General features: G+C 38.1%; 3 protein-coding genes and 1 long non-coding RNA gene across 5 annotated transcripts; 2 read left to right on the top strand and 2 right to left on the bottom strand.

The window, feature by feature from the left end:
- The first annotated feature begins 3,584 nt into the window (after window positions 1-3,584).
- On the top strand, window positions 3,585-4,801 carry LOC131548689 (uncharacterized). Its single transcript, XR_009273223.1, has 3 exons — window positions 3,585-3,652; window positions 3,798-3,820; window positions 3,930-4,801. It is a non-coding gene; the product is annotated as an uncharacterized LOC131548689 (long non-coding RNA).
- A 205-nt stretch (window positions 4,802-5,006) lies between these two features.
- LOC131548223 (fish-egg lectin) lies at window positions 5,007-8,785 on the bottom strand. 2 transcript variants are annotated; one of them, XM_058789353.1, is made up of 6 exons: window positions 6,779-6,892; window positions 6,594-6,681; window positions 6,090-6,317; window positions 5,738-5,949; window positions 5,418-5,545; window positions 5,007-5,296 (listed from the first exon to the last, which is right to left on the bottom strand). In XM_058789353.1, the coding sequence occupies exons 2-6, from the start codon at window positions 6,649-6,651 to the stop codon at window positions 5,152-5,154; spliced, it is 771 nt and encodes a 256-aa protein (XP_058645336.1). In that variant the 5' UTR covers window positions 6,652-6,681; window positions 6,779-6,892; the 3' UTR covers window positions 5,007-5,151. The 2 variants fall into 2 exon arrangements, with proteins under 2 accessions (XP_058645336.1, XP_058645338.1); XM_058789355.1 differs by lacking the exons at window positions 6,594-6,681; window positions 6,779-6,892 and adding an exon at window positions 8,658-8,785.
- A 4,391-nt stretch (window positions 8,786-13,176) lies between these two features.
- LOC131548222 (fish-egg lectin-like) lies at window positions 13,177-16,098 on the top strand. The gene is made up of 6 exons (XM_058789352.1): window positions 13,177-13,306; window positions 13,391-13,474; window positions 13,578-13,805; window positions 13,964-14,178; window positions 15,581-15,708; window positions 15,840-16,098. The coding sequence occupies exons 2-6, from the start codon at window positions 13,417-13,419 to the stop codon at window positions 16,015-16,017; spliced, it is 807 nt and encodes a 268-aa protein (XP_058645335.1). The 5' UTR covers window positions 13,177-13,306; window positions 13,391-13,416; the 3' UTR covers window positions 16,018-16,098.
- A 4,165-nt stretch (window positions 16,099-20,263) lies between these two features.
- Window positions 20,264-22,021, bottom strand: LOC131548722 (E3 SUMO-protein ligase ZBED1-like). The gene is made up of 2 exons (XM_058790216.1): window positions 21,087-22,021; window positions 20,264-20,927 (listed from the first exon to the last, which is right to left on the bottom strand). The coding sequence occupies exons 1-2, from the start codon at window positions 22,019-22,021 to the stop codon at window positions 20,264-20,266; spliced, it is 1,599 nt and encodes a 532-aa protein (XP_058646199.1).
- Between the last annotated feature and the right edge of the window lie 1,254 nt (window positions 22,022-23,275).

Below are 23,275 nucleotides of genomic sequence, written 5' to 3'. Positions count from 1 at the left end.
TTCCGGAGGAATCCGACAGTTCCGAAGTTGACCTTCGAGTTTTAATGTAAACCTGCAGGTGTCGCTGTTTGCCGACAAATCTCAGTCACCGCTAAAAATAGGTCGAATTAATATAGCTATTTTCCAATACTTTAGGATGTTTTTCCTTACACGTATTGCCTTTATGATAAACTTTATAGTTTCTATGTCCCATAAACGTATTATTTTGGCGTTACCTTGAAGCAGGGGTTGGTGGTGGCTTCTGTTGACATGGAGTTGTTGCAAAGTTACTTACTGTTAGTAGAATATCTAAAGTGGACTATTGAAATAAAGTGTTACCTTTTAAGATTTACCTCAAATATTGAACGAAAAGATGGATAGTAAAACTGTGAACTCAGTGTCAACACAAAAGTGTATAGGCTATTCCATGACAAAGATTGTATTAGTTTTAACAATGCTTAAATTGTTTAACATACATTAGATTATATTCTTTCATTGCAAGTTCAGTGCGTTTGCAGAATTACACTATCTATCTATCTAGCGTTTGTTTTTTGTCTGGGCCAGTGAAAATGTTGGCACAATTTACTTGCAAATAAAACTGAATGTAGAGTCTTGCTATGGTGTGTGTACACTGTCAAAGAACATTAGCTGACATATATTGTATGCACCATTATCTAATGTTAGCTCTTTTTGAAATTTATGGACAGTAAATTGAAAAATGGGAACAAACCCTTACTCTAAAAATGAGTGGAGCTAAGAGAATGAGAGATCATACAAAAGAAATAAGGAAAAAAGAGAATATTGCTATCACATAAAGTTATTTTAAACATACTGTATGCCACGCCAGTATTTATCTCTTTATGCTACTCCTTAAGAAATGTAATATAAATACAGTAACTACATTTGGGCTAAGCCCTGAATGTTGGGGAAGTCGTGGCCTAATGGTTAGATGGACTCGAATACTGATATTGAATACTGATATTTGCAAGGGCGTAGGTTTACTTTTGACATTGGTGGGGACAAGTGAATGTCTATATTAACTGTTTTGGACTGCTGTCTTGAATTGGGTGCAGTACCTGTGAGTTGTTCTAAATGCGGCACTGTGCTTCTCGTCCGGTGCGTGACCACGTTCTGCCCATATATTAAATGTGCGTCCTTGAAAGCACAGTTTTCTAACGTAGCCTATTTACTTTAACGTCTTAGATAATATCAATGGTATGACATTTCAGATGCGTCTGAAATTACAAAACATATAGGCCTACATATATTTAATTGTTTGATCAAAATGATTGCTAGGAAAGTTTGGCAGTCGTTGGATTTTGGTAAAAGGAAATGTACAGTTAAAGGAAAATGCACAGTCTATAGTGCAGGCTGCATGTCGAGTTACAGCACTGCTCAAGAATTGTTTAAAGAAAGAATTGGACAGGATGACCAAAGTACAAGTTACCAAATAATAGAAGAATCAACTGGGCAGGGGCCAAGACAGAGCCGGCAGAGCAGGGAAAGACCACCACAGCAGAGGAGATGAGACCAAAGATCCCCACGGCGGAGCAGAAGGCCACCGCAGCAGAATGTTGTGCGTTTCCAAATTTGGTAAGGGGTGTAATATTTCCATCACACGCTTGAGGTATTCGTCTGATCACAACTACTCAAGCAAAGTTCTGGATAGCTGGCCAATCAACTTGATATTATTATCAATGACCCCTTTAAGTATCGGATATTTGATAGTGTCGGTTGTGATATTTTCTAGTGCCCTCAGTTTGACTTATAAGTGTCACTGCTCTCTTAAGCACAGAGTTCTCTGTTTTCCTTATTTAAGTTACAGCGGCTGCTGGCCCCTAATCAATGTGTTTTAACCGCACTTGTCCCATTCTACTAACTGGCTGCAGTGCTGTAAGATATCATCAGATATTGTACACCAAACTCCACCAAGTGTTTGTCGCTTGATGTTGCATTTTCACCGTGATATTGTTTGTGACAGAAAGCCGTGACCCAGCACTTATAACTATCAGAAAATAGCTATCTTGTTCATGTGTGTACTTTCTCAGGGATCTGAGGTTATGTCAGTAACCAGAGAAGTTGTGCAACGTAGGTCAGAATTTACCCAGAATAATGGAATTGAATTGATGTTGATTAAATGTCCATTTTTAAAAATACACTGAACAAAATTATAAATGCAACACTTTTGTTTTTGCCCCCATTTTTCATGAGATGAACTCAAAGATCTAAGACTTTTTCTATGTATACGTATACACGTATACGCCGATCCAGAGCATCCCAAACATGCTCAATGGGTGACATGTCCGGTGAGTATGCTGGCCATGCAAGAACTGGGATGTTTTCAGCTTCCAGGAATTGTGTCCAGATCCTTGCAACATGGGGCCATGCATTATCACGCTGCAACATGAGGTGATGGTCATGGATGAATGGCACAACAATGGGCCTCAGGATCTCGTCATGGTATCTCTGTGCATGCAAAATGCCATCAATAAAATGCACCTGTGTTCATTGTCCGTAACATACGCCCGCCCATACCATAAGCCTTTTGTGTGAACAGAAAAAGTCTTAGCTCTTTGAGTTCAGCTCATGAAAAATGGGGGCAAAAGCGTTGCGTTCATAATTTTGTTCAGTGTATATTCATTTTAGGATTTGGACAGTATAGAGTGACAGGAAGTAAAGTGGTCGAGAAAAGGGGACAGGATCAGGAAAGTTCCTCAAGTCAGGACTTAAACTCAGGTTAACCAAAGCAATGACCACGACACTATCAGCAGCAAATAATGTTGAATCAATGTAAAATGTTACTTCTACAATATGTTTGTTTAAATAACACTGAAAATACAACTGATTTGTAATGTTAACTTATTTGTATGGTTCATTAAATCAATTTTGCAATCTGTACCTAGACTTAAGGTTGAAACAAAGCAGACTCGAAAAGAGCAGACTCAGGCAACAAACATCAGCAAACAGAAACATCACTACCTTAAACCTCAAGACGATTCCTTTGAAAGTAAAGAATATCAAGACATTTCATGAACAGACTAAATCGATTGGTAAATTAAGAGCTCCCTCTTTGGAAGATGGATGGATGGATAATACTGGTTAATCTTATGTTGTGTGCTGCATTGCCTCAGAAGTAAGCATGAAATCCTCTTGAGGACCATTCAGATAACTCTTCACAAAAACACAATTTATTTCTTTAAGTGCATTTTAAATTAGCACAAAACTACTTAATGCAATTTTATTGTTATAACTATTCTGCTCTCCCTTGGTATAAGGCTCCTTGATATTTGACTCTGTCATCATTTGCTAATATAGTCATGAACAGAAATCGTAGAATAAATTTATTTACTAATTAATTATTTACTGGTAAAATGAGATAATGAAATAAAATTCTTGAACATTTTTAAATATAAAATGTTAACACATTTAAGTCATTTTATTGTTACGACTACATGAATCATAACTGTGGATCTGTAGTTCATTAATGGTCAATCATCACTTAATTAATCACCTAATTATCTCATTAACTTAAACACTGCTTCAGTGCTACACTCTGCTGGTAGTTCCTATATAAACACAGGGCAGTGTTAATTTAGTGCTGGTGATTTTGCTGTGTGGATCTCAGACGAGAAGAACCCACACTGACTGCTGAATCCTGATCTAACAAGACAAGGTTATCTGTGTTTAATTACTGATCATGTTTAATCATGTTTACTTATACTGAAGTCACTTATAAAAATGATTTCTGGTTTGGAGTAAGTCCAAACAAGCCATTTTGTGGAGCAATGAAGGTTTATGAGTGTCCTGTTACTTTTCAGCTGCTGGTTCCTTCACACTCTAGGTCAACAATGTTTACTATATATATATATATATATATATATATAAAAAAAAATATAATTTTTTTTTTTTTGCAAAATGTAATTCCTATTTAAGATTCTCTGTATTTGCAGTCACTGAATATTTTGCACCATGTTTTCACCGCTTTGGACTGTACCATGATGAGTGGAAACCTGAAGCAGATAGATGCTGGATCAGGCCAAGTGGTTGGAGTAAACAAAAACAAAACAAGGAAGTGTTTGTCCTACTTAATGTTTTCAAAGATCAGCGGGTCTCTAAAGCACATCAGTGCTGGTCCTGCTGGTTGGCTGGGGGTGAATTCGGCAAGCAACATCTTCAAGTTTCAGAGTGGTTCCTTCATTCAGTTTCCAGGTGGAGTTACAGAGTGAAATATGACAACCTGGTTTAACCCTCTGGAGTCTGAGGGTGTTTTGGGGGACTGGAGAAGTTTTGACATGCCCTGACATTTGTGCCAGAGTTTTTTTTTTTTTTTTTTTTCCTTCAGTTGCTTCTAAAAATATAAGTGGCAAAAGTCTAAACACTTTAAATGGCACAAACTGGGCTACAATGTTAGCAGCATTTATGTACATGATTGTGTTTTTGAGAGAGCACGATACTTATCTTCAACTTTTTGATTTCCTTCATTTTAAATAAAAAAAGTGCTTTTATGATGTAATTTAAAATTTGACTCATTTCAAGGCTTTTAATGTCTCAGGATGCAGTAATTTTCCACTGCTTTTACTTTAGAATAATGATTAATTTGCTGCTCCGATTAAGTTTGTCATTATTTTTTTACATTCATCACTTCATCTCCTGTTTCCTGCTCTTCACCTGATTAGTTTTGCCTCTTGGGTTAATAGAATAGCCCGTTTTAGTATGTCAGACACAATGCAGTATTAACTGGTTTTAGATCTCAGTGGATATCTTTTGACGGGATCTGTTAAAGAGACTGGAGACAACATTCCTCAAATGTCAGTGGGATTTAACACCGCATTATGTATTAACATCTCTAAAAATGATGGCTTTAAACTAGATTAATAGATAGACAAACATGTACTATACTTCTAATCAGATATTAGAATTAAAACAATTTTATTATAATTTATTAGTGTATATTTCCACTGTTGCTTCACAGTTTGAGAACCACTGAATCAAATGATACACAAAAGAGAAACAACACTGATGAGATGGATGCTTTCATAATGCTTTATTCATTCAATGGCAAGAAAAAGAAGAAAAGAAAGTACAATCAGGCTTTCAGTTTTCTATTAACAATGACTGATTATTTTGAGGATTTTTTCAATGATTGAGCTCCTCTGTCGTTAAAGTGATAGACTATAAAGTACATTTACGGATGGAGCCATCAACACACACAACCCACAGCACTCCCAGGTCAAAGCTGACGTGTTTGTGGCCGTTGGGACAAGCAACCATTGCTTGCCAGTCTGTGCCAGAAGGGTTGGAGCGAGTGACACCAATTCTGCAATAGACAGGGATGATGGTTTCTTGAATGCAGTGTTTGAATTACATCAGAAAATCATTCTTGATGAATTCATCACGTTTGTTCATACAACTTGTAATATTATGACTGTTCAGCTCACCTTTGGTATAAGTTCCCTTGATAGTTGACACCAAAGACACTGCCATCAGTTGCTACTTCAATCATGGACAGAAGTCCAGGAATATTCACAAAGCTGCCGGACCCAGAACAGGCATTATTAGACACATCCTGCATGAGACCAAAAGAGACAGTCATCATACAGTCACATCAAGAAACTGATTTTGCTGCTTTCATTTTGTGTCTTCTGTCAGACGTTTTGCCAGAAACTCAAACCCTTGCATGATAGCTACTGCTGTACTTTTAAAAACCAGGTGAATTGAACTTGTACTCATGCCCTTATATTTAACATTATGACATTACCCTCATGATGTAGATTTGGTCATTGCTGCTCACTCCCCAACAGCTGTATGGGCCACAGCTGTAATACTTCAGCTTTCCATTAAGATTAACCCATGGAGTAGTGCTGGATGGCCAGTTGTTGTTAGCATCCATATTTAAGCAATATATATCATCATTCATATTGACACCTGCAATGATCTGATCACCTCCAGCATCCACCTGTTTGAGAAGCCCTAACAACACAAGCAACAGGTTGGATGAAACATTATTCAGTTTAATAAGAACCATAATAAGATGAAGCCTTTGGGACTGTGGCTATTTTAAAAAATGTGGCTGGTTTTTTGTCTTAATTTTGCTCTCTGTAACTCTTCACCTGGAATCTGAACGAAGGAACCACTCTGATACTTGAAGATGTTGTTTGCTGAATTCACCCCCAGCTGACCAGCAGGACCAACACTGAAGTGCTTTAAAGACCCGCTGATCTTTGTGAAGACATTATCAATCAGGACAAATATTTCATTTCGAGCGTTCACTCCAACCACTGAGCCCGACCCAGCATCTATCTGCTTCAGGTTACCGCTCATGACGGTACAGTCTAAAGCTGTGAAAACAGGATGCAAAATAATCAGTGATTGCAAATACAGAGACGTTTAAATATGAATTAATCATTTTTTATATATCTACATTTACATTTATGCATTTAGCAGACGCTTTTATCCAAAGCGACTTACATTGCATTCAAGTTACAGTTTTTACATTTTTATCAGGTCTTGCTTTCCCTGGGAATCGAACCCATGATCTTGGCGTTGCTAGCGCCGTGCTCTACTATTTGAGCTACAGGAAATCACATAAACAAAAATACAAAAACATTGTCTACCCAGAGTGATAAGAAACTGGCAACAGAAGAGTAGTAGGATGCTCTGATAAACCTTCATTGCTCCACGACAGAGTTTGTTGCTTTGAACCTGTTCATGACCAGAATTCATTTATATAAATTAATTTAATAGAAATATGGATAAAACATGAACAATATCACAGTGACAGTAATGAAATGAAGACAACCTTATCTTGTTAGGTCAGGATTCAGCAGTTAGTGTGGATTCTCCTCTGCAGGTAGAAACTTGCATTCAGTGTGTGTGTGTAAATGCTGTTCTGGAAGAGCTTATAAAGCCCAAATCTGTTTCCTGATTAGACTGGGCGGAAATTTACTAGGCACTGTATAATGTATACATGGAAATGAGGATCAGGAATACTTGTTTTTTTGGATCTCTGCTTCCTTCATTTCTCTGTTGACTTTTCTCATGTCAATATGACATTAAGTTAAATATTTGAGCACCATTGATAACATACATAGATAACAGACTTTTTTTCAGGTTTCTTTGATGAAGTGAAAAGAACAGCATTTATTCGAAACAGAAATCTTTTGTAAGAATATAAGTCTTTACTATCACTTTTTATCAATTTACTTGCTGAAGTATTAATTTCTTTCAAAAAAATAAATTAAATTAACCAGCTGCAGCAACAAGCAGTCTAGCATAGGTAATTGCAATGAGGACACACCAACAAGTTGTGGACATGAAAACTGGTTTAAATGAAATAAGCATATACATTTAAACCAGGGTTCCTCATGTTTAGCTGCGTAACCTCATTGTCGAGTTCATTTATTATCAAGCTTGATGTTTTCATTAGCTGTGCTGTGTGTGTGGTTGATTTCAGCTGTACGTAGCATCAGAGTCAATGGCTTTACTATAAAAATAAGAGTATATATATATTATTAGTTGTCAATGACAACTAATGAGATAATGTGTGTAAAACTCATAATAAAGTATAAACTCTGTAATAAATTATCGCTAACGAAATTTTATAAAGATGGAAGTCTGGACAGAGACATATTCAGATGTCCCGCAGGCATCTCAGCTTTGTAGACTCAGAAAGTCAATAAAGTCTCATTTTGACTTCTGGAACTCTGCCTCCTGAGCATTATTTTGCAAGACAGAAGACTTTTCTCAACAACATATACATATATATCACTTGCAACATATATCTGTTAACTACACAGTGTGCATATAGACTTAAGCCGGTCAGCATGATAGCTCACGCACACACACACAGATAGTAATAGTCACCCCTAAGTTTCGTCTGGTGACTATGGGAGCTAGGGCCTTCAGTGTTGTTGCTTCCAGATTGTGGAATGCTCTTCCCCAAACCATCTGTCAGGCATCCTCCCTTCTCTCCTTTAAAAACCCATTTTTTTTCTGATCATTACATTTCAAGTTATAGTCTGTGTACTGTACCCTGTTATGGATGTTTATCTTCATTCTTTCTGTATCTCTAATCTAATCTTGTAAGTGGTTTCTGTATATTACTCTTAGCTTTTGTTTTTTGGTATTGATGTCTATTGTCTCTCTTCCTTAAGCCTGATTTGTAAAGTGACCTTGAGTGCTAGAAAGGCGCTATATAAATAAAAATTATTATTATTATTATTATTATTATTATTATCTGTGTTTAATTACTGATCACGTTTTATCCTTACTTATACTGAAATTACTTATAAAAATTATTTCTGGTTTGGAATAGGTCCAAACAAGCCATTTTGTGGAGCAATGAAGGTTTATGAGAGCGTCCTGCTACTTTTCAGCTGCCAGTTCCTTCACACTCTAGGTAAATGATGCATTTTGTAAAAATAAATAAATAAATAAGACCTTGTTCATTTTTGGTATAAATTTCTGTCTTTTTTTGACTGTGAGTCAAGTCAAGTCACAGTTGATCATCATGAGTCAAGTCAAGACACCACTGATCTTCAAGAATATGAACTGTCTGATTATCTGGTCTGAGTCTGATTTTGGATTGTCTGTCTGTGTGAATGCTGTCAAAGACTCTGATTATGAAATGTCAGTCTACCCAGAATCTGTTCTCCTCAAGGGGTTCGATGTTGAATTACCTGTTTGTTCTGATTCCATCAACAGTTTGGATTTAATATTAACTTCCTGCCCAGTATCACTCCATGAATTGTTTGTCAGTTCAGTTCCAGTCAATGCTTTTGGTTTTGAACAGTCTGTTCACCCTATCTCTGCCAACACACCCTGTTTTGAATTGTCTGCTTATGTGATCTCAGTTAACGAACCTTCTGTCTGTCCCATTTCCCCTAATTAGTCTAATGTTGAACCACCTGTCTGTCCAGTTCTTAACAAGAGACCTGTAATCCGCCCCATTAGTCCAGTTGTGAGCCCAGAAACTGTAAATGCACTACATGTTTTTCCCGTTAACCCTGTCAACAAGAAATCATCATAAAACTGATTTATAAGTCTCATGCACTATATTTCAAGTCTTCTGAAGTCACACAATAGTTTTGTCTTTCACTCCTGCGAGCTTTAAAGGATCAGATAGATGTGAGAACAAATCATTCAGACCGGCATCTTTCAATTATTTGAAAAGATCAGACTCATTCAGATATTAGACAAGATTAGCTAAGATGTGCAGCACATATTATCTTACATTTTGGAATGTTCCTCACACAAAGCTACCAGAAGTTTAAAGATTCTCATTCGGAAGAAAGGAAATAAAGTACAGAAGAAGAAAAAATAAAAAACTTTTGGAACAACATGAAGATGAGAAAATAATAAATTTTTGGTACAAAGAAACACCATCAACACTGACACTTTAGGTTAAAATTCATAAAAATGCATAAGGGAAATTATTCCGGAGGAATCCGACAGTTCCGTAGTTGACCTTCGAGTTTTAATGTAAACCTGCAGGTGTCGCTGTTTGCCGACAAATCTCAGTCACCGCTAAAAATAGGTCGAATTAATATAGCTATTTTCCAATACTTTAGGATGTTTTTCCTTACACGTATTGCCTTTATGATAAACTTTATAGTTTCTATGTCCCATAAACGTATTATTTTGGCGTTACCTTGAAGCAGGGGTTGGTGGTGGCTTCTGTTGACATGGAGTTGTTGCAAAGTTACTTACTGTTAGTAGAATATCTAAAGTGGACTATTGAAATAAAGTGTTACCTTTTAAGATTTACCTCAAATATTGAACGAAAAGATGGATAGTAAAACTGTGAACTCAGTGTCAACACAAAAGTGTATAGGCTATTCCATGACAAAGATTGTATTAGTTTTAACAATGCTTAAATTGTTTAACATACATTAGATTATATTCTTTCATTGCAAGTTCAGTGCGTTTGCAGAATTACACTATCTATCTATCTAGCGTTTGTTTTTTGTCTGGGCCAGTGAAAATGTTGGCACAATTTACTTGCAAATAAAACTGAATGTAGAGTCTTGCTATGGTGTGTGTACACTGTCAAAGAACATTAGCTGACATATATTGTATGCACCATTATCTAATGTTAGCTCTTTTTGAAATTTATGGACAGTAAATTGAAAAATGGGAACAAACCCTTACTCTAAAATGAGTGGAGCTAAGAGAATGAGAGATCATACAAAAGAAATAAGGAAAAAAGAGAATATTGCTATCACATAAAGTTATTTTAAACATACTGTATGCCACGCCAGTATTTATCTCTTTATGCTACTCCCTTAAGAAATGTAATATAAATACAGTAACTACATTTGGGCTAAGCCCTGAATGTTGGGGAAGTCGTGGCCTAATGGTTAGATGGACTCGAATACTGATATTGAATACTGATATTTGCAAGGGCGTAGGTTTACTTTTGACATTGGTGGGGACAAGTGAATGTCTATATTAACTGTTTTGGACTGCTGTCTTGAATTGGGTGCAGTACCTGTGAGTTGTTCTAAATGCGGCACTGTGCTTCTCGTCCGGTGCGTGACCACGTTCTGCCCATATATTAAATGTGCGTCCTTGAAAGCACAGTTTTCTAACGTAGCCTATTTACTTTAACGTCTTAGATAATATCAATGGTATGACATTTCAGATGCGTCTGAAATTACAAAAACATATAGGCCTACATATATTTAATTGTTTGATCAAAATGATTGCTAGGGAAAGTTTGGCAGTCGTTGGATTTTGGTAAAAGGAAATGTACAGTTAAAGGAAAATGCACAGTCTATAGTGCAGGCTGCATGTCGAGTTACAGCACTGCTCAAGAATTGTTTAAAGAAAGAATTGGACAGGATGACCAAAGTACAAGTTACCAAATAATAGAAGAATCAACTGGGCAGGGGCCAAGACAGAGCCGGCAGAGCAGGGAAAGACCACCACAGCAGAGGAGATGAGACCAAAGATCCCCACGGCGGAGCAGAAGGCCACCGCAGCAGAATGTTGTGCGTTTCCAAATTTGGTAAGGGGTGTAATATTTCCATCACACGCTTGAGGTATTCGTCTGATCACAACGTTCTGGATAGCTGGCCAATCAACTTGATATTATTATCAATGACCCCTTTAAGTATCGGATATTTGATAGTGTCGGTTGTGATATTTTCTAGTGCCCTCAGTTTGACTTATAAGTGTCACTGCTCTCTTAAGCACAGAGTTCTCTGTTTTCCTTATTTAAGTTACAGCGGCTGCTGGCCCCTAATCAATGTGTTTTAACCGCACTTGTCCCATTCTACTAACTGGCTGCAGTGCTGTAAGATATCATCAGATATTGTACACCAAACTCCACCAAGTGTTTGTCGCTTGATGTTGCATTTTCACCGTGATATTGTTTGTGACAGAAAGCCGTGACCCAGCACTTATAACTATCAGAAAATAGCTATCTTGTTCATGTGTGTACTTTCTCAGGGATCTGAGGTTATGTCAGTAACCAGAGAAGTTGTGCAACGTAGGTCAGAATTTACCCAGAATAATGGAATTGAATTGATGTTGATTAAATGTCCATTTTTAAAAATACACTGAACAAAATTATAAATGCAACACTTTTGTTTTTGCCCCCATTTTTCATGAGATGAACTCAAAGATCTAAGACTTTTTCTATGTACACAAAAGGCCTATTTCTCTCAAATATTGTTCACAAATCTGTCTAAATCTGTGTTAGTGAGCACTTCTCCTTTGCCGAGATACTCCATCCACCTCAAAAACCAGTCAGTATCTGTGACCACCATTTGCCTCACGCAGTGCAACACATCTCCTTCACATAGAGTTGATCAGGTTGTTGATTGTGGCCTGTGGGATGTTGGTCCACTCCTCTTCAATGGCTGTGTAAAGTTGCTGGATATTGGCAGGAACTGGAACACGCTGTCGTATACGCCGATCCAGAGCATCCCAAACATGCTCAATGGGTGACATGTCCGGTGAGTATGCTGGCCATGCAAGAACTGGGATGTTTTCAGCTTCCAGGAATTGTGTCCAGATCCTTGCAACATGGGGCCATGCATTATCACGCTGCAACATGAGGTGATGGTCATGGATGAATGGCACAACAATGGGCCTCAGGATCTCGTCATGGTATCTCTGTGCATGCAAAATGCCATCAATAAAATGCACCTGTGTTCATTGTCCGTAACATACGCCCGCCCATACCATAAGCCTTTTGTGTGAACAGAAAAAGTCTTAGCTCTTTGAGTTCAGCTCATGAAAAATGGGGGCAAAAGCGTTGCGTTCATAATTTTGTTCAGTGTATATTCATTTTAGGATTTGGACAGTATAGAGTGACAGGAAGTAAAGTGGTCGAGAAAAGGGGACAGGATCAGGAAAGTTCCTCAAGTCAGGACTTAAACTCAGGTTAACCAAAGCAATGACCACGACACTATCAGCAGCAAATAATGTTGAATCAATGTAAAATGTTACTTCTACAATATGTTTGTTTAAATAACACTGAAAATACAACTGATTTGTAATGTTAACTTATTTGTATGGTTCATTAAATCAATTTTGCAATCTGTACCTAGACTTAAGGTTGAAACAAAGCAGACTCGAAAAGAGCAGACTCAGGCAACAAACATCAGCAAACAGAAACATCACTACCTTAAACCTCAAGACGATTCCTTTGAAAGTAAAGAATATCAAGACATTTCATGAACAGACTAAATCGATTGGTAAATTAAGAGCTCCCTCTTTGGAAGATGGATGGATGGATAATACTGGTTAATCTTATGTTGTGTGCTGCATTGCCTCAGAAGTAAGCATGAAATCCTCTTGAGGACCATTCAGATAACTCTTCACAAAAACACAATTTATTTCTTTAAGTGCATTTTAAATTAGCACAAAACTACTTAATGCAATTTTATTGTTATAACTATTCTGCTCTCCCTTGGTATAAGGCTCCTTGATATTTGACTCTGTCATCATTTGCTAATATAGTCATGAACAGAAATCGTAGAATAAATTTATTTACTAATTAATTATTTACTGGTAAAATGAGATAATGAAATAAAATTCTTGAACATTTTTAAATATAAAATGTTAACACATTTAAGTCATTTTATTGTTACGACTACATGAATCATAACTGTGGATCTGTAGTTCATTAATGGTCAATCATCACTTAATTAATCACCTAATTATCTCATTAACTTAAACACTGCTTCAGTGCTACACTCTGCTGGTAGTTCCTATATAAACACAGGGCAGTGTTAATTTAGTGCTGGTGATTTTGCTGTGTGGATCTCAGACGAGAAGAACCCACACTGACTGCTGAATCCTGATCTAACAAGACAAGGTTATCTGTGTTTAATTACTGATCATGTTTAATCCTTACTTATACTGAAGTCACTTATAAAAAATTATTTCTGCTTTGGAATAGGTCCAAACAAGCCGTTTTGTGGAGCGATGAAGGTTTATGAGAGTGTCCTGCTACTTTTCAGCTGCTGGTTCCTTCACACTCTAGGTAAAAGATGCATTTTGTATAAAAAAAAAAAAAAAATTAACTTCTCCTATTTAAGAATCTCTGTATCTGCAGTCACTGAATATTTTGCACCATGTTTTCACAGCTTTAGACTGTACCGTGATTAGTGGAATCCTGAAGCAGATAGATGCTGGGTCAGGCCAAGTGGTTGGAGTAAACAATGGAAATGAAGTGTTTGTCCTAATTAATGATGTCTTCACTAAGCTCAGCGGGTCTCTAAAGCACTTCAGTGCTGGTCCTGCTGGTTGGCTGGGGGTGAATTCTGCAAACGAGATCTTCAAGTTTCGGAGTGGTTCCTTCATTCAATTTCCAGGTGAAGTTGCAGAGTAAAATGACACAACCAAGTTTAAATTCAGCCACTGTAGTTTACGTGTTTTAACTTTTAAAATGGTTTTATAGCCACAGTCCTAAAGACATCATCTGTTATTAAATTAATCACTTATCCAAGCAACCTGTTGCTTGTGTTGTTAGGGCTTCTCAAACAGGTGGATGCTGGAGGTGATCAGATCATTGCAGGTGTCAATATGAATGATGACCTTTTCTGTTTAAATATGGATGCTAACAACAACTGGCCACCCAGCGATACTCCTCCTTGGGTTCATCTGAATGGAAAGCTGAAGTATTACAGCTGTGGTCCATACAGCTGTTGGGGAGTAAACAGCGACAACAAAGTCTTCATCATGAGGGTAATGTCATAATGTTATGTACTTTAACATGTCAGTGTATAACAAGTGTTAATCTTAAAGATTAAGTTCAAGTACACCTGGGCCCATACTCCCAAAACATCTTAAGGCTAAAAGTAGCTCATAACTCAATTTAGGAGAAAATCTTAAATCATGGGTGTGTCAGTCCTAAATTTACTGATTTGTCAGTCTAAATTTTTGCTCAAGTATTTCACAGTGTCTTGGCACTAAAACTAGCTCCTAAATCTGTGAAACGTTGGGAGTAGTGAAGAGGAGTCCTAAGTCACTGTCACGAATCCGGTCTATGAACTTCCCTTCACTCACCACCAGAGGTCACTCGCTCACCACATTGACTCTCACAGCACACATCACGCTGGACTCAACTTCCCATCATCATTGCACTGATCACACACACCCTACTTAAGCCATGGACTTTCTCTCCCTCACTGCCGAGTATTGTATGCGCTTATTGCTCCCCTAGCTTTAGCTACTCTACAGAGCCCTTGAGAGTTTTCCTTGCCTGTTTCGGATTGTTTTCCCCTGCCTGGACTATTGCCCTAGTTTTGGATTTGCCTCTCTTGTCAAGCCCCCTTGGATACTGTTCGCTGTCGACTGACCCAGGCCCATTTTGGATTACTCTGTCTTGTCCCTGCCATACTTGTCTGCCACTGTTTCGACCCTGCCTGTATTTATGACCATGCCTTTTTTAATAAAAGCTTGCACATGGATCCGCACGCCTCACGTCTCGTCAGCCCCGTTACAGACACGAAGACCAAGCCACAACTATCCTAAAATGACTGTTGCTGACAGTCTGCCTTGGAACATGAATATCTTAAACTTTTGATATTGATCTTTTAAAAATGTATCGCCTTTGGGTTTTGGAGGCCATCCCTACTCAAAAGTTTCCATTGACTATCTTTGTCTTTATTAACTAGTTGTTCAGCTCTTGCGTCGAGTTTGGGTGTCTTCCTATCAGCCATGATTATGGCATATGCATGTTCACTAATTGTACGAGAAGCTCTTAATGTGGCAATATAATATTGTGCTCTACAATGTTTCTATGAATAAAGCTCTGACAGACTATCAGCCGATCACTGTGTGCATAGTTGAGAAGCATGCTGACATCATCCATAGCAACAAGGTCAACCCCGCTCTTATTCTTAGCTTAAGATTTCTCTCTATAGCTTGTTGAATGGGTTGTAAGAACTCTTAGCCAAAAAGCTTTTACTGCTATTTAGGAGAACTCTTAGTGGTAAGAACGTTTTGGGAATACGGGCCCAGGTTTTTACTCCACAACAAGGCACATACCAAAAATGAAGAAACTGGAGTGGAAGCAGCAAAAAGCTAAACCGTTTCATGACGTTGCTATACTATCACTAGATCTGTCTCTTTTGGTCTCGTGCAGGATGTGTCTAATGCTGTCTGTTCTGGGTCCAACAAGTTGGAGAATATTGATGGTCTTCTGTCCATGATTGAAGTAGCAACTGATGGCAGTGTCTTTGGTGTCAACCATGACGGGAAGTTATTCCAAAGGTAAGCTGAACAGTCATGAGTTTTATGAACATGATTAACTTGTCAACCACGTGCGGGGTATTTTTATTTTTTTTCCCTCGCTTTTAAATGTAAGCCATGTGCTGCATTCAAGAAACCATTGTCTATTGCAGAACTGGCGTCACTCGCTCCAACCCTTCTGGTACAGGCTGGTCGTCAATGCATGCCTGTCCCAATGGCCACAAGCATGTGAGCTCTGACCTGGGAGTGCTGTGGGTTGTGTGCGTTAACGGCTCAATCCTTAGGTGTCCTCCAGCTGTCACTAAAGTTATTGATGAGTTCCCTCATTAACAAACCTCAGTGACTAGTCATTAACAAAAAGCTTGATTTGTATTTTTCTTGTTGTTGAACCAATAAAGTATCTTAAACGTCTCATCGTTTCTTTTGTTACTTGGTTCAGTGATACTGCAGGGGATACAGTGGAACTGTGCAAATGTACATGCTTAAATACAACCTTTTATTAGATGCACCAGGCTCCACCATAACTCCTGATCAGCTCTCTATGGCTTAAATGGGTCATACGATGCATTTTAAAGCTCATTATTTGGTTTAACAGAACATGCTTTAATGTTCAAACACATTATTTTTCAAATGCTGTAGTTCTTTTATGCTCTGCCTCTCAACACGTTTTCTTAAAGCCCTTCCTTCTGTCAAGTGCCGTCTGCTCAGATTGGCCATCTGACCCAGTGCATTGTGACTGGCTGAACACAGCACGCATTGGAAGTGTAACGCCCCTTACCATAATCGACAGATGCAGTGATGATGCTCGTATGTATTTGCAGTGAACTCCTCGGTTCACAAAACGGTTGTCCATAAAATGTGTTGCAAGAATTCGAACATTTGGGTTGTGCTTTTCAGTTAAAAACAAATATTAACCAATGATTCCTAATTGCTTCTACTTTCGGAAGGCCAAATAAAGTGCTTTTGCTTTCGAATAGAGACACACACACAGACACAGACACAGACACACAGACACACAGCGTCTCCCTGACATGGCTGCATCAACAATACTGCGGTTACTGAAACCATGCTGCCTTTCTTCACGTGAACATTTGGGCAGCATTATGCGAATATTTACACATCGTGACGTAGACGTGGGGGCATGTTTGAATGAGGCGTTTTAGCCCGGTCTGGATTAGCCTTCTCTTTTAGATCGAATCAATCCTTTTGTGGGAGACTTTGAGCTTTGTAACTCTGCAGATCTGGAACTTAGATTAGAGCTTGGGTTTGAACAAGTCAGCCTTGAAGAAATTGTGTATTCTCTGTGTGTGTTTAGTATCTGTCTGTACAGTACTGGTCTCCAGGGAGATTTGTAAACGGCACCCATGAAGCAATACACATATGGACCTCTTCCGTCACCCTGACCCATGGGTGGCAGATATATGTCTCTGGAGAGAACAATTGCACCTGACCTTGGATTGCTTGTCACCTAAAGAATCTGAAGATATGCTTATGCCCATGTATGGAGATTTCCTAAGTTTACCTATGTTTATACCAACCAGAACCCTTTTTTACACAAACTAATGACGTAGTTAGAGTATAACTACTGTTGTATTGAGAGTGTACACAGAGCGGCCTAAACTCCATTGAAGCTGACTTCTGCTGATGAAACTGCAGAAACAGAACAACTCATCCGCAAAGTAGTCTAATACCCAAAACCTGTTAACAGGAAGTCTTTTCTGGTATCCCAAATTGTATTAAGAGTCTTCTATCAGCCAAGAGGTTGACTGAGGAAAAGCCAGTGAAGAGCAGACGCAGGAGATGAAGTGATAATAAAAAAGGAACAGAGTTTATTGAATAGTCTTGGTTGCATAAGTTTCAATGCTCAGACTTCGTCTGACCAACACAATTTCAACAAGTCCTGTTATACCAAAACTGCTTCAAAACAACGTCCCATAAACCTTGAGTTTTCATAAACATTCCATCGTATCTTTTATTCAGACAAACAGCCCTTGAAACCACACAGTCATAAGACTAAACAATGGAAAAATAATATGAAAAATAACAATAATATAAATGACTAATGAAGTAATGAATCAATGAAATGGGTATATAAATAATTAGAATGATTATTACGAATGGTTATATAATTAAATGAAGCATAAATGAATGAATAAAAGAAAGAAAGTAAAACACAACACAAATGTATGGTTGCTCGTTTGAAGATCCTTCAATAATAATAATGACCCATTTCAAATGCATACATGCTTTATTTGTCTTTCTTCTTTTTGTTATAAAATACTTAAATACTTTCCAGCATTTAAGTTTTTTTTTTCTTTTTCTTTTTTTCAGTAATAAATATGCCTGCTAATTACAGAGAAGTGCAACAGTTACTATACGGTGTTTATCAGTGGTCAAAAATGATTTAAACTTTCTTTTTATATACTCAGAGATGTGGATTTGGACAGCAATTACCACACAACCTTGGTGTTTGTTGAAAAACAGTAGGCAAGCAATTCGATCAGGGATTTTTACATGGGTGGTGGGAGAAAAACACTAGCATTCTGGATTCGGACGGCAACAAAATCACCTACTAACCCCTGTAAATGCTGAAATTCACTTAGGTCCCCATGAGAAAAAATTACCGTATGAATCGGGCTAAAGATACAGTACATCACCTGATGTTTTCTACGGTGGCCGGGAAGTGCAAAACAACATTACAAAGTGTGAAACACTTTTACGAAGCTCGAGACAAATGTACATTTTGGAAAACATTTTTACCTATCATCAAACACAATTACATGGGAAAAACACTTTTACCAAGGACGAAACAAATTTACTTTTTAGAAAACAAATTAACAAGTCGCAAAATGCTTTTACCAGTCCCGAAACAAATTTACAATGACAGATTCTTCACGGAAAGGGAATGTACCACACACCGGAAGTGACGCGGTGCTCCACGCACGGTTTCACTGGTTCAACACCATAGACATAATAAATACGTCTATGTTCAACACCGGGTGTGTCTCACTCGTCCTTAAAAGTGAAGCTGCGGGCTCTTAGATCGCCCCCTGGTGTTTGGCTGCAGTACAGGTCATAAACCCCGCCCTCTCCATGTAAACGAATGGGACTTCAGTCAAAATAAAAAATTAAATTACACTTCTAATACAATATTCCGAAATATGGTTTTGGTCATTTAAGGTAGTTGTTATCACGCTGATATATGTTCAATTGTTCGTTTTTGTGATATGTTTGATTTTAGCTAGCAATTTGATGCTATAAAAACGGGGAGTGTCGTTATGGTTGATCTACGGCTCCACCTCATGACTCTACTGCACAGACTTGGGCTCCAAACGAATCTCTACTGCGCAGACTCGGGCTCCAAATGACGTCATTTACTCAAGATGGCAGTGGTCTAGTGATGGGAAGTTCGGATCATTTTACTGACTCGGACCTTTTAGTCTCGTTCAGCAAAATGAACGAATCTTTTTTCGAGTCATTTCGTTCATCTTAACAAAATATAATTAAAATGTTACGTGCTACTTCCCTAACACATCTACTACTTATGCAAACGTTGATCTCACTACAAACAATACAAACTATAATGCTATAAGAAACAGAAAAGATTAATTCATCGTTTACCTGGGTCTTGATTAGCTCATCTCATCTCTTTCTGACAAATCTTCGGGTTTGAGCCGTTCGTTCATCACGTGACAGCCCCATACGCTAAACCAATGCAGTCAGAGCCGGAAAGAGAATTGATTAGTTCACCTGTTTCGAGTCATCGGGTTTGAATCGTTCGTTCTTTTGTCACGTGACGTGACAGCTTTGGGTAGAGAAATTTGTTAATTTACAACCTTCCTTACAAACGGGTGCATAGTCATTATTATTATTATTATTATTATTATTATTTACTCGTACAGTTATGTGATGCATTTCTGGTCTCAAATTATTGCTTTTAATTTCTGTCACGATGGTTCTTTTCCATAATACTGAATGTAGTAATACAGATAATAAAGAGTTGTTTATGCTTTAATTTTATTTTTAAAAATTTTTTGGAGTCTAATCTTCATAAAATACAATACATTTTTGTATTAATGTCTTTTGAGTTAACCCTTTAGATTAGACTATAGTGTTACTTACTATACTTTTGTAACATATGACACTAACACTAGACATTAACACTGTGTACATACTCTTGAATTGTTTTTTTATTATTTTTGTGCCAGAAAAAGCTTTAGCAAAGAGGATAACTATTCCAAAATGAATTAAAACAATTTAAATAAAAAATACAAGAAAATTAAAATATACTAAAGCCACAGAGCCTTAAAAAACTAAAACTAAATATTGCACAACAAGCTAGGCTTTTTTTATAATAAATAAAATAAATAAGCTTTAAAATAAATAACAAATTAAAATTAAAAGATACTCGAGCCACAGAGCCTAATAACCTTAACAGATTAACTTTAAAATCACAATATATATATATAAAAAAATATATATATATTGCACAACAATCTAGGCTTTTTTTAAATAATTAAAAAATAAATAAGCTTTAAAATAAATAACACACTGTGGCTATATTTTAGAACATGCTTTAAGGCATGTTTGCATTCAAAAAAACAAGCTCCCGGACCTTGGATGGGCTGAGTCTGTTTCTTCTTTCTGAGATAATCTGCCCAGTTTTAGAAAAAATTCTTTCAGATGGAACAGATGTGGCCACAATGCAAAGTCTTGCCTTCATGACCTCAGAAAGGGTTTTGTATACTGGTGAACAGCTCCTCCACCACGCCAGAGGGTCTGATGTGCGGGATAAGAGGGGCTCTGCAAGGTAGGCCCGCATCTCCATCATAGCATCTGATGTCTTAGAAGTGGTAGCAGAAGGCCTCAAGCTTGCTACCCTCTCGTCAAAGTCTTCCCAAAACATGGCCCCTGCACTGACAGTCGCACCAGGATCTGAAGTATTCTCCTCCTCACTCTGAGCTGGGTTAATAGCTGCTGCAGCTGCTGTAACCCTCTTTACTGTCTCTTCTGCTGCCTGCTGATTGACAAAAGCTTGCTTTTTGAACCTTGGGTCCAGGCAAGTAGCATCAGCAAGCTTCTCAATGTGTTCCACTTTGCCAAACCTCTTGGTCATTTCTGACATCAGGGAATCCACTAGTTTTTTAACAGGGTCAAATCTAGAGGGATTTCTTTGATATCGTGCAACAATCCTCTGAAGACCTCTTGTCATCAAAATGACTTTGGAGGCAGTCACAAACCTATGAAGATTACAAATTGTTTCTAAATTAATTATAACAAAATCAAAATCAGTACTGCATATACTTCTCTGTTAAAAATAAGGCTACAGAAAAACATGCATCATTAAGAGGGTTTAAAATGTTTTAAAATGAATAATAATAAAAAATAACTATACTTACTTTTCTGCACTCACTTCAGTGGTGACCTCCTCAAATGGCTTAATAATGTCCAAAATTTCTCTGGAAATGTTCCATTCTTCTGGTGACAAGGTTGGCAGAGATGCATTAGTTAGTGCCAGGGTGGAGATGATTGGATCTTTGATTTCAGTAAATCTTTTCAACATGTAATAAGTTGAATTCCACCTTGTGGCCACATCCTGTTTTAACCGCAACGTCTCTTGACCCATCTGTTTTTGTGTGGCCTTGAGCTTGTCTGAAGCAACTGTACTTCTATGGAAGTATTCAACTATTGTCTTGACCTTTTGCAATATTGCTTGGACCTCCTTCAATGCAGCTCTGACAATGAGGTTCAGCATATGTGCGAAACAAGGTATGTGGTCCCAGTGGAGATGGTCGTTCAGGGCTGAAACAATGTTGCTGGCATTGTCTGTAACACAAGCTACAATTTTGTCACCCGCACCCCATTCATTTGTAACTCTTGTCAGCTCACTTGCCAGGTGAGCAGCAGTGTGTCTCTCTGTCAAAACAAAGCAGTCCAGGAGATAGGAGGTCATCTGAAAGTACTCTATGAAATGACATGTCACAGTCATGTAACTTTCTGTAGTCAAAGAGGTCCAGCAGTCTGTTGTGAGACAAACAGCAGATGCACTCTTGATGTTGTCCATTATATCACCTCTTAACTTGTCATACAGCCTAGGCATTACAGTTTTTGATAGTGTTTTTCTGCTAGGTAGACTGTATGACGGGTCCAGAAGATGTGAATACTCCTTAAAGCCCTTGTCCTCCACTATAGAAAATGGCTGAAAGTCACAGGCAATCATTCTCACCAGAGCCTCATCAAGTTTGCTTTGTCTTAATGGATCTATTGGTCTTGTTACAAAACTGCTCATTGAAGTTTGCTGTTGTGGCCTCCTTGGCCTAACTGGTCCTTGCATGGTGGTGGGTGCTGCTGGTGTACTGGATGCGGCAGATGTGGTCAGCGTGCCAGCCAAAGCCGTCAAAGGTCCAGCTGAAGAAGTGCTGGTGGAAGAAACAGCTCCAGCTGCTGCAGGGCTATCATCTTCAGTCTCTGTTCTAGCTTGTGCTAACAGCACAGTAGGATGTGAGGATTTAAGGTGCCTCCTCAAATTAGAAGTGCTTCATGTAATATAAATAATACTGTTTACATTGAAAAATCACACCCCAACATATATGCAATAATGGCAATGTTACGACCCAATATATAATTTGCAACCTGGTCTCACAGAATTCCGTGTAATGGATCCGTGCGTGGACCACGGCTGATGCCTGTCACTGACTTACATTGATATCACTTCTGTGAGCTCACCACGGGATTTTCGGCGATTCCGTGATGCCACCACAGATTCAGGGGTTAAGAGTCCGTGGTCATTACACGGAATTCTGTGAGATCAGGTTGCTTTTAAGAGTCCTCAAGCTGATGTTTACACCGTGTAGACTTGACATCATGTCCACGATTACAGCGTACGAGTGACCCTCGTTAAAATATTGAGCACACTGATGCAGTATGTCTGATGTTGCCGTCTGGTCCGCGTCCTATAGAAACTCCAAACACCGACCACACGTAAAGCAAAACCGCGTTAAGCTGCTCATATGTTTGCCACAAAACGGGCAAAACATCCCTCGGACGCAGTCCATGTTCGGTCACCATAAACTTTATTTACACCATTTACTCCACAACCACAACACGAATTTACCACGCTCACCAACAACAACAACAACAACACCTTTCACCGCGTCACTTCCGGTGTGTGGTACATTCCCTTTCCGTGAAGAATCTGTCATTGTAAATTTGTTTCGGGACTGGTAAAAGCGTTTTGCGTCTTGTTAATTTGTTTTCTAAAAAGTAAATTTGTTTCGTCCTTGTTAAAAGTGTTTTTCCTATGTAATTGTGTTTTATGATAGGTAAAAATGTTTTCCAAAATGTAAATTTGTCTCGAGCTTCGTAAAAGTGTTTCACACTTTGTAATGTTGTTTTGCACTTCCCGGCCACCGTAGGTTTTCTGTTGCCGCTGAGGAACTAGACTCACTGTTATGTGACAAAGCTTATAAGAACCTGATTCTTGTCAAAAGAGTGTACTATATTAACCTTCACATTTCAGCTGTGAATAAAAGTGGCTCTATAGATGACATAGTTCAAAGATTCTCTGATGTTTTCAATGGTTTGGTGC

This window comes from Onychostoma macrolepis, chromosome 10 (genome assembly GCF_012432095.1).
Source record: "Onychostoma macrolepis isolate SWU-2019 chromosome 10, ASM1243209v1, whole genome shotgun sequence".
Lineage (NCBI taxonomy): Eukaryota > Metazoa > Chordata > Actinopteri > Cypriniformes > Cyprinidae > Onychostoma > Onychostoma macrolepis.
Note: the sequence above shows the minus strand (reverse complement) of the source record. Positions and strands in the feature narration are given on the sequence as shown.